At 36.5% G+C, this 12,242-nt stretch overlaps 1 protein-coding gene across 2 annotated transcripts in view; it reads right to left on the bottom strand.

Annotated features, from left to right (window-relative positions):
* Positions 1-3,659: 3,659 nt before the first annotated feature.
* FHIP2A (FHF complex subunit HOOK interacting protein 2A) overlaps positions 3,660-12,242 on the bottom strand; it is a 37,112-nt gene continuing 28,529 nt past the window's right edge. Inside the window, exons 15-17 of one of the 2 annotated variants that reach the window (XM_082407785.1) lie at positions 7,514-7,654; positions 7,064-7,167; positions 3,660-6,956 (exon numbers count right to left, since the gene is read on the bottom strand). In XM_082407785.1, coding sequence (XP_082263911.1) covers positions 6,851-6,956; positions 7,064-7,167; positions 7,514-7,654 — 351 coding nt within the window. In that variant the 3' untranslated portion in view covers positions 3,660-6,850. The remainder of the gene's footprint in view (positions 6,957-7,063; positions 7,168-7,513; positions 7,655-12,242) is intronic. The other variant, XM_082407786.1, reaches the window with a different exon arrangement.

The raw sequence follows: 12,242 nt of genomic DNA, 5'->3' as shown, positions 1-12,242 counted from the left end.
GAAAATGCAGGTCTTTGTAAAATAGAACCTATTTATTGTCAAGGAGTCCAAGGTATACAGACTATTCGGATAATATTTATATCCTAATAGTAGACGTTACCGTCCCGACTTCCATTTCTGTTGGAGCCCAACAGCAATTCGACTTAAGAAAAAGATGTTCTATTCCTAATCATTTCTAAAATGGAACTGAAATAATGATCGCAGGACACCCAAATAATTGAAGCGGCCAACAAAGATTACAGAACCATAAAATGCTCTGTGACTTGCTACACTGTTGATAATAGCAACAGGATAAAGAGATTTAAGAAGGAAAGCATATTTTAAACATGGAAGAATAATGTTTAAGGAATGGCCAATTTGTTTCCCTCTAGAAATCTCCTTGTACATGGTTCTCTTGGGAAGTCTAATCAATTAAAACCCTACGTGCTATTATTCTATTTATGAGTGGAATGAGGAATACATTTCTCATGTTACTACATAAATGAATCTCATCTTCAGGGCTTTGAAATATAACTTTAACCAGACTATAGTGAATTTGGGTGCCATCTCATCTTTCTGCATAACAGTGAAATTGATTTTATGATTCCTTACTCATAAATTACAGGACTGAGGCAGTAACAGACTTGGAGATGCTTTTGCCTTGTCTCCTCTAGTCTCAGAGGCTGCGCATGTCACTTGCTCTTTTTTTCTTTTTTTTTTTTCTGAGCCACAGATAGCTCCTCAAGCTTGCAATTCTGGTTATAGTACTCAACCGAAAAATGTGTTTTGAAAAAGACTGATCTGTTAGACCCAGAATGTGTTCTTGGCTTACTTAGATCTTCCAACCTGAATATTTCCCCTGAAAACTTTAGCACGTCATTGGTATTAAATATTTTGTTAAGAATTAATAGAATGATCACCATGCAAATGAATGTATATAACATGGGTACCATTATGAAACTAAGCTACAAAACTCAAAGGATGTCTTTTCTCCTCACTTTTGCAATGAGAGCAAAGTAACCCATGGTAGTATTTGAATTCCTGACGCTCCTACTGGGTCCTACATTCGTGTCAGGATTTCGCTACTTAGTCAAGAGAATCAATACCTTAATGCCCTTTATAAAAGAATCTCTGTTAATTCCTTCATATACTGACTAGTCTATCTAGAGGGAAGAGTAAGGTAATATAAAATTATAAGGCATGCTGAATTTTCTTTAATTCCTCAGACTCACTCCTGGGAGATCAGGTAATTCCTTGAGGTTACCTCAAGAAGGCTGAGGTTAGCAAGGGAAACAGAAGTCAGGTTTCCTCATCTTGTCCTGGCAGGTGTGACCCCCAGCCTGTCTACCTGCCTTCTAGCTTGACCCCTGCCTTCAATTTCAGGAACGGCTGGAGTTATGAGAAACAGTGGAAGTTTACACATTCCATCTTCACACACATCCAGCATGTGGCTTCCGAATTCACCTTTTCTGTCTCCATCAGCCCATTTCGTTCTCTCTTAATTGGATATGCAGCGACCTGTGCCCCAATCCGGCAGAGAATAAAGAATGTGGTCAAAGGAGCATTGAGTTCAAGCCGGGAGAAAGGTTTGGTTCTACAAATTTACTAAACCAAATCTTACCCTAATGTTCCTATCATTTTTTTAAGCCTTCTTAAATCTTTTGATTTTAATATTTCAATTGACTTTTTGCTTTCTCTCTATATAATAGTTCTAGAAAGAGATCATTTACATCAGAACAGCTAATTACTTCTCAGCAATTGAGAAAATGTGGGCCCAAAGGCACAATTATTTAGGCTGGTGCTTTATACCAATCTCAGAATGAAGAAGGTGAAAGGAAACGGTTAATCATGGGAAATATAACAGGATACAGAACCGTTGTCTATTTATTGCTGAGTTGACTTTATCATTACGACTTCTCAGAATACCTGGTCTATCTGCACTCACAAGTAAGGATATAATTCAGTCAAGACCTGAGTTTTAGATTTTCTCTTTTGATGATCTGCAACACTACTTCCTCTCCCTGTGCTCTCACAACGCTTGGGTGCTGTTTCTCTAACAGTATTCCAGTGTGTAGTGTACCTTATTTTTGTAAGCACACTGAACCGAGACTGTGACTTGGTGAGGGCAGAAAAGCTTCTTCTTATTTGTTTTCCTAGCATCTTAAAACTTGGTTCATAAGAAGTTCCCAATATTTGTTGAGTAAACCAAATTATTGTTTTGATTTGGTTTTAGATGACATGTTAGTATTCTATTTCTGATACATTTTTAGAAATGCTATTATAACACAAATAAAACCCCTAATGCGCACAACATTCAAACCATAAGAGTGTGTGAAACAGGCTTAGATGAAATCTCTCTCTAATGTGGATAGTAGGGTGTAGATCAAGTAAATTTAAAAACCAGTCTCCTATGAGGTGAGACCCGTAGGTAATAACTTTCCTAACTGGCTTTAGACCAACTAAAACCTATTCTATTTCTTCCATGGAAACTTCAGCATCAAACTGTCACACAGTGTTTTTGCCTTTTTTTTGATAAAGAGGTACAGCTTTTACTTGAAAGATTTTACTCTAACAAAATTTCAACCTTAACAATTTTATGTTTATTCTTTAAATTTCCTTGAGATAACTAGTTTTCTAGATGGAACACTGCAAAATTCTGAACCAGGTTTTTGGACTGGGGATCTGATTATGCATTCCTAAAATGCAGTTTTCTTTCGAAGGAGCTCAAGATGAGGTAATTTTAACTCTTCAATGCCTAAACCTTACCTCCCCTACATCCTTAAACCTGTTACCTTCTTTATTTCCTTCTAAAACTATTTTGAGGAACACTGGCTGAAAAGAATCATGGGTAGGAGGGATTAATAACTAGATTTTTCTCTTTCTCGTTGTGCCATGTATTACATGTTTCTTTCAGTTTCCAACTAAGGGACTTTGGCAAATACTCAAGTGAATGGAATAAGCCTAGAGTCAAATTGTTTTAAATGTCAGTTAAACAGAAAAGTTTTTATATGTTATAAATCTATTAAGAAATAATGCTTAGGGCTTCCCTGGTGGTGCAGTGGTTGGGAATACGCCTGCCGATGCGGGGGACATGGGTTCGAGCCCTGGTATGGGAAGATCCCACATACCGCGAAGCAACAAAGTCCGTGCGCCACAACTACTGAGCCTGCGCTCTAGAGCCCGTGAACCACAACTACTGAAGCGCGCACGCCTAGAGCCCGTGCTCTGCAACAAGAGAAGCCACGGCAATGAGAAGCCCGCGCACCGCAACGAAGAGTAGCCCCCGCTCGCCGCAACTAGAGAAAGCCCGCGCACAGCAACGAAGACCCAATGCAGCCAAAAATAAATAAACTTATATTAAAAAAAAGAAATAATGTTTACAGTGAATTATATTTCTAAGACTTATATAGCCATTCCTTCCTTTAGGGAAATGGTTATTAAGCAGTGGGGTGGAAAATATCAATATATATAAGGCTCACCCAGAGGGATTTTTCAAGCTATACATTCCCCCTCCACAAATATTCTGATATATTCCTTTTTGTTCTCTCTCTGGAATCAATGCTATAATGAACTATTGACTGCTGTGTGTCATATCCTTTTGTATGTTGTGAATTATTATTTTAGATTTATCAGTGAATGAAATGTTTCCAATTCGAATTCTACAAAAATATAAGACAACATTTTGTTTAAATTACGTTATTTATTTTTAGATCATCCCTCTTAGTCCTGCATGCATTGTTAGCACAAAAAGTTGAACTTGATCACAACCTCCTTTGAAGAGATATTAGGTACATAACCACCATCTGAAGATTTTCTTCATAGATGGCCCAAGATTTCCAGGCCTTGGTAACACTGTCAGTAACCTATACAATGTACAATAGAAAAATTTACCAAATATCCTTTGTTTAATGTAAACAAGGCAGGAGGCAAAACAGAGTATTATAGTAACACTATTTTACAGGGCCCAGAAATATGATTATCTATCATGTTTTAACACATCATATGTCACAATGACATGCATATTTTGATTAACTGTACAACCCAAAATATAATTACCATATAAATTGTGATTTTAGCACTTCACTGTAACTTCTGTCAATATAAACTTCATAATTAAATGGTAATTGTATATTAATGCAATAATTTATGGAAATATGTTACCATGAATTATGAAGTAATTCCATAATTTGTGCCCCGTAAAATTAAGTGTAATAATCTTTACACTAGCAACAGTGTAAGCAAGCTAAGGATTTTGGTCCTTATAGATATATACACATATATATATACACACATGTACACACACAATAATGTACAATTAAACCAAAAAGCTATGAATCCACTCATAGCTTATATATTGCACAGACAGATACATTATGAGAACCTTACATAGTCAATGTGAGTACTACAGTGATAATTGGCTGGCTAAGGACACATTTTGAGTTCTATCACGTAAAGAATGTGGCTCATTACTAAAAAAAATAAACCCAAAGACTATACTGTTAGACAGAAAGTTAAAAAAAAGAATGTGCATACCCATTTACACCAATGTGAAGCAAGGCTAAAGTACAGTTTGGAATCTGTCATGGCAATCGATTGCTAGGGTGGTACTGCCCACTCAACACAGTGCATATCAGTCACTGTTTTGCAAATACTGAGGAACAGAAATAGTCAGCTTCTGAAAGACAGTACACAAATGGCTAGTCATGGAGGACAATGTTTCACCAACAAATCCAACTCACTGTGAGAACTTGTGCTGGCTCTAGGTCTGAACTAAACACGAAGAAGAAAGGAAGGAAAGACAGCAGCAAACTTAGAAGAGAAACAAATTATACCTTAAGCTTTAGCTGATTACAAATCAAAGTCATTACAATAACTTAGGAAAATAATTATCTTTTAAGAAGCAGCATACACACACACAAATATGAATTAAAGCTTCTCTGAGCTTGGTTTCATGGTTTAGCCAAAAGGTCCTACTGTGAAATCAAGGACAAAATCGTATTTGGTTTGAGAGGTAACATCATTGCCATTACACCTATCGAATGCTCCAAAAACATTAAGAAATATCTAATATCTCTTAATGTTCTATTTTAAGTACACCTACATCAAAGTAGACTACAACTACATCTAAAAATGAAGATGTTGCAGCGTTCCTTCATCAATAAATACAGCAAACAGAATAATGCTTTCCCATCATTAAAAATCATTTAAAGAAAATCATGCACAAAGTAACTATCTCCCACCTGTTTTCTCATTGTTTCGCTCAATAAATTTCCTAGAGTGAGCTAACAGAGATTTGCATTAAATTCGAAATTTAGGTTTTTTTTTGTTTTGTTTTAACAGTGGTAAGCATTCTAGAGCCAAGAATATTCATAATTTTTGACATTTTGTTGTTAATAAATAGCAAAAACTAACTATAAAATAAATCAGAAAACGAATACAACAAAATTAGCAGTAGGTGTAAAACAGGCTTCTATACACACGCTACACCATGTATAGATACAAACATGCTACACAAAACAACTTCTTAGAACGGGCAGCTACAGTTCCTTTCAGGCTGGAAGGTTTGCCTAGTCTGCTCCCCCAAATATCAGTAAATGAAAAGGTAAAGAGGAAAGTGCTGCTGCTTAACATTTCAACTGAAAAAATAAAACAAAAAGCCAAGGAAGCTTAAAAGCAATATTTGAGTGATAAGTATCACTTAAAGGAAGGATAGAAAGTGGATTAGCAAACGCCATTTTGTAAATCAAGTACCAGCACGCTGTGCACAGCGCAGCTTTGTCAACTACCCACACCACACGTTCCCACACACGTACCCATTCACACATATACCAATTTACCCAAGTTCTTTCATATGTAAACAGGTCAGACTTGCTGGTTTGTTTTAAAATCTCTTTAGAACGATTTAAAACAAAAGACTGAACAAAATGGAAAAAAAAAAATGTAAACATTCAGGAGGCCATTGGCATTTTGATTGCTGCCACCTACACGCTACCATGCATTTCAATAAGAAAATCAAATTATAAAGCAATTTTCAGAGAGGGAGGGAGAGAGAGCAAAAAAAGGGTCTCAACCCAATACATGTTAATTAGCTTAAAAAATACTATTTTAGTAAACACTACCAACAGTGAGCACAAATTCAACATTGTTGCAAAAATGACAAAGTTTAAATAAACTGGGACCCATACATGAAAATCAATCACTAACGTGGCTATGTGCACAAGAGAGTAAAAGAAGGTTTCTTTAAAAAATATATATATTAATCAAGAATTTCTTTATCATATTAAATTGTTATTCTTAGAAAAGCTGAAGAAAGTTAATGGTGCTCTACACATTTTTATCTTCTATTATTAATTCATTTGATGGTTCCTAAATTGTACTTTTTTCTCACTTACAGTTTTTTTCAATATTTTGTTTGATAAGAATTCTGACCTTAAAAAGTTATAAAATTAGGTGTTTTTTTTCCTGCTACTTATTAATCCAAAAGAATATAAGCACTTGAGTCCCAGAGAACGTCAAAATGCCTTGCTACCTAAAAGGATATTAAATTAACAGAAATATCATCAAAGTCATGACATCAGAAATTTTGCAGCTTTTCACACAGGCATTAGAAATGCTTATTTCCTGAAGTTCCTTTGATTGTATCCTGGACTCAAGGATGTGCAACTTTATATCTAGAACCATTATGATAAAGTCAACATCACACAACATTGTACTGAGTGTCCACTCAGTGGGTTCTGAATGGTTCTGTCCAGTTTACAGCAATGCTTCATTTAAAAAGGCTTTTTATCCTCTCGTGGCTGGGTGGAACTGAGGCTTTTTTGATGAAATGCATACAACAGTTCTGTTCCCTTGGTTACTTGCAAGATGCTGTTTATGGTGTGGAGGCAGCATGGTATTTCACAAAGGCGATGGCCGCCAGCTCCTTACAGAACTCTTCCAGCACAATCACACCCTCCAGCAACGTGATGTGCTCGATACTGGGAAGGGAAAGCAGGCAATCAATCAATCGATGCAGGGTGGTATTAGCAAATCATCAAGTTTTGGCAAAAGTTTTAGATAAACAACATGTAAAATGCTGACTTACATAGGGCCTTCAGGTTCCAGACCAAGTAATCGCTTTCTGACTAATAGAAGCTTGGGAGTAAAATCTTGAATACGCTGGATTCGAACCATGAGGTCTCCAACAACCTGTGTCACAGGCACAAAAGGAGCTCAGTTCCTAAACACCTCCATGGGGATTTTCAGGATAAAAAAATACTCCATTTCCTATTACTAAATGAAGACTGTCACTTTTCACTATTCACATAACAATCTTTGACAAAGGACTCATAGCTATCCCTTAAAATACAGTAGTTATATATACCACTTAAAAGAATGAATCTTTATTCTCCACATTCTGTAGTAAAATAATTATTTCTAAAGAGTAAATATATAATATTTTTTATTATGTGACACTAATTACACACAATGATATTAAGATGTTAATTCGTCAGGTTTATCAATCCTAGAGAACATAACAAAACTGATAACTCACCCTGACGATTACAGAGAAGAGAGATCTACAGCCAGAAGCAAGGTTCACATAAGGGTCCAAAAGGTACTCGTGTATGTGTGGATGAGGGAAGAGAGAAAGTCTAGATAACACTGATGTTACTTGTAAATTGACATCATATGGCTATGGAGAGGGAAAAACCAAAAAGATATTTGACATTATGTATAATGTATATACCTGACAACTTAATTTACCATTTCCATTTGTCTTCTTAAGAAAAAGGAAAATCTACCATCTCATTCCTCCCGCTACATGCTCTTCTACAATGAAAATATCTATAACTAAATTAGCTCTAGCTCGCACCACCTTAGTCAAAGTGCATATATCACAGTCCTAAAACTTAAAATAAAAGGTATGCACATAAACATATAGAAAAAAATAAATATATAACAAAGTCAGAATGTCTCTGTTTTATGCAGGTTGTTTTATGTAGTAAAATAGTTCAAGAGGTCATCAAAACCCAACAAAGAGTCATATGTAATATTAATTACAAACAATAGAAGACATTAAATATAAGACCAAAGATAGAAGGGAAGGTATTAAAATCTTTTATAGTAGTCTAATTTTAGAAATGATAATCCTCGTCTCTTAAATTATTCAACTACTGCCAATTACCAAGAGTATGTATACAACAAAGTCATATACATCACAGAACCTTGTCAACAGAATGAAAGTACTTGGGGGTAGAAATAACTACCATATGCCTCAAAAGTGAACAAGAAGATTCAAAATCATGATTAAAGACAGGGATCACCTCCTTTACTGTGCAAGAGCATTAACTCTTCCAAAACAATGTCTGTGTACATCTGTGTGTAGTTCCTCATATACTTTTTTGTATGTAGTATCACAATTTTACTTGAATTCTGTTTTTTTTATATTTAATCTGTTTATTCTTCGTAGGAAGTAGCTTGGAGGTGCTTTACAGAGTATGTGTCAAAATCCAAGTGAAATGCATAACGTACAAAAAGAGTTGCTATTATTGTGCCTAGAACTTTCAACAGAAATCTCTCATCCCTTCCAGTTTTCTTCTTCTAAGCAGCCAAAGGCAACTGAGTGGCTGAAACAAAACCGACTTCAGTGAGAAGGTTGGAAAGAACCTAGGTGACCGGATGAGTGAGAAACAGATGCTGCAGCAGGAGCAAGGGAAAAGTGATTCAGGACCAAGTTGATATTAACAACGGAATCTGAATCTTTTACCCTCATTCACTGAGCAGCTTTTAAGCCCTTGATCATAACGAATACCAATCCAGAAGTGAATATTTGACATTTAAAGGACAGCAAATGCTTGAGCATGTGCCAGAAGATATCAAAGATACTGTTATTTGAACAAAAATTCAAGGCCTGTGCTAAAGTCCAATTTTAGTCTTTTTTGCTTACTACTAGATACATGAACACAGAATTTCTGAAAGAAGAAAAACTACCCCTAAGTCACTCTTATTCAAAATCTAGCCTTAAGCAAGATAAATGAAAGGAGATACGATTCCCATTAAAAGATAGTTTGAAGGGCATCTTTTCCTACTTGATAATATTTGCAACAGAATAGCCTTCTCCAAGACTCAGTTCAAAACAAACAATGAATTCACATTAAATTGTATTTTAGGCACAAAGGAAACATTTAAAAAAATCTTTAAGAAGAAAGCATTTGGTAAAATGTGGACAAAATCATTTAAAATACAACTTAAGTACAGTATTGTACATGACTTCATTTCAGGTGGTTCAGAGTTTTAGGTCACTAAATTCTGCCATTTACAGGTACTTAAATAAATTGAGAAAATTTGGCTTCAAACAACTATATATTGCCACTTAAACTCTGTATTTTCTCTATATGGTGTTAGTCTGGTTTTAAGTTTTTTTTGAACAAGAATCTATATCTTTGGTTGTTTAAGAAACTTAAGGCTGACTCAGATTATATTTAAAAAAATTTTTTTTAAGTCTTTATTGAATTTGTTACAATATTGCTTCTGTTTTATGTTTTGTTTTTTGGCGCGGAGGCATGTGGGATCTTAGCTCCCCGACCAGGGATCAAACCAGCACCCCCTGCGCTGGAAGGCAAAGTCTTAACCACTGGACCACCAGGCAAGTCCCAGATTATATTTTTATGTTGTGAAAATGAAGATAAATTTCAGCTAGATAGAAACTGTTCCACCATACTCTGAACTGGTCTCTACTTCACTGGTCTCTTTCTTCTACTTTAAAGTAGTAACTTTAAAACAAGCTGGCCTTTTAGAGGGTGGTTAACAGCAACTGTTTGTATCTATTATTTTGAATCCCTCCCATTTGTACTTTATACAGTATTCACCTGAAATAAAAGTTAACCAGATTTTTCTGACACATTAAGTGCACTTGGCCCATTTTTGATTGAGCTCACCCTAAATACAAGGTCTGAATTTTGGAATAATAAACTTTGACTTAAAAGCATATTGATGCTGGACTTCCCTGGTGGCGCAGTCATTAAGAATCCGCCTGCCAACGCAGGGGACACGGGTTCGAGCCCTGGTCCGGGAAGATCCCACATGCCGCGGAGCAACTAAGCCCGTGCGCCACAACTACTGAGGCTGTGCTCTAGAGCCTGTGCGCCACAACTACTGAGCCTGTGTGCCTAGAGCCCGTGCTCCGCAACAAGAGAAGCCCCCGCTCGCCACAACTAGAGAAAGCCCACGCGCAGCAATGAAGACCCAATGCAGCCCAAAAAAAAGCATACTGATGTCATGTGCAAACTCAGTCGCAACCCTTTTATTAAAGGCCAAGTATGTAGATGGTCAAAATAATAAGAAGTAAGTCAAATTTTTAAAAATCTCAACAACTTGAGAGTCTCTGAAATTTCTTATAACACCTGCATTTAACAAGATTTTATATTTTTTAAAGTATTTTAAATTGCTTTTTTTCATATAATTCTTACAAGCAAATCAAGTAATATCAACTTCACTTTAACAATAAGAAAATGTGACAAACAGCTAAGTTTCGTTGCCCAAATTCAGATTTTTCACCGTCAGAGCAGGGACAAGAACTTGGGCTTCCCTATATTTTTCCTGGTATTCCTTACATTCTGCTATGGACTTTTGTTTTTACTATCTTTTTAAAATCACAACGGTTAAAAACAATACTAAACACACTATATTTTTCAAAAGTTAACATTGTGACAACACAATAGTGTCATGAATACCTGATGCCATAACTTCTCAATTATACATGCAGAAATTAGCTACTTTATTAATTATCCACAGTAATGTTTAATCCCAGCCTGGTTACCCTGACCCTATTAGGGGTATATATGTACTAAGAAAATACAAGCAAACATCACCTTCAGCAAAAACATTTAGAGAAGAAAGAAAATGAAATTAAACCAAGCACGCTAGGCACACCAGGACTCATGATTATCTTTGAGATCTGATTATAATGTCCTTATCCAAAAAGGCTTGGAAAATCAAGCGTTTAAAGACAGAAGGGTTGAGGCTAGGCTCCACAGCTCACTGAGTCACGTGAACTGACACTAAGGGTCCCTCATTTATACCGTAACATGGGGAACGGTCTTGCCTATCGTTCAGGGTTCCAGGAAGAGAAAGTGAGACACTGTGTATGATCACTTCTGCACTGTGAAGAGCTATCTGGTGAACGGAAAAGAACTGTAAGCATTCTGGGATATTCTGTCTCCAGGGTATCCTTTTCTGTCAGCACTCTACAGACTGAAGGGAAAAATGCTCAGGTGTGGTGAGGATTCAGAGAGGCTCTTTCCACTCAATTCAGAAACTACTTTTTAAAATTTAGATTCCTTGTGAGGGCTTTTGGTCAAAATTTCTAAAGATTACTGACTTAATACTGATTGTTAATGTCTCTTCTGTGTTAGCTGAATCAGATCCAAACTAAGCCAAGAGAACTAGCACAAAAACACAATATACTGATGAGCCCCACTACCTGGGAGGTTTACACAGCCGTGATGTATTATAGCATAATACCTTCAGTAGCTGGATTTAAATACTTTGGTTGTTAAGTATTAAAAACCAACCAACAGGGGCTTCCCTGGTGGCGCAGTGGTTGAGAATCTGCCTGCCAATGCAGGGGACACGGGTTTGAGCCCTGGTCTGGGAAGATCCCACATGCCGCGGAGCAACTGGGCCCATGAGCCACAACTACTGAGCCTGTGCGTCTGGAGCCTGTGCTCCGCAACAAGAGAGGCCGCGACAGTCAGAGGCCCGTGCACCGCGATGAAGAGTGGCCCCCGCTCGCCGCAACTAGAGAAAGCCCTCGCACAGAAACGAAGACCCAACAAAGCCAAAAATAAATAAATAAATATATTTTAAAAAAAAACCAACCAACAAATCAGCAAACAATGAAACACTAGAAATTCAGCACATGTTGTTAGGAGGTTAAAAGAAAAAAAAGGACTTTACTCTGTGTCTTTATTGATTACTATCAGAAACAGTGCTGACTGAAGTCCACCCCACTGAAATACTTCTTAATTATCATTTCTTTATTTGGCTTTCTGGTTATTGAAGACAGCCTGCTTGTGGAGTAAATTTCTTTTATAACTCCCTATGGTCACACAAATATTTAACTAAAATGCTAAAATGAACAAGTACTTCAATATACAGTTTTAAATTAATTCTAAATTGGCTAACTCAGTTTCCATGCTGAGGCAAGTTTAATGCCAGATTGTTTTATTTCAAGTGTCCATCCCAGTGTGTAAAACATTTCAAAGCTCTATCGTCACTTT

This window comes from Balaenoptera borealis (assembly GCF_965194805.1).
Source record: "Balaenoptera borealis genome assembly, chromosome: 10".
NCBI classification, from domain to species: Eukaryota; Metazoa; Chordata; class Mammalia; order Artiodactyla; family Balaenopteridae; genus Balaenoptera; species Balaenoptera borealis.
Note: the sequence above shows the minus strand (reverse complement) of the source record. Positions and strands in the feature narration are given on the sequence as shown.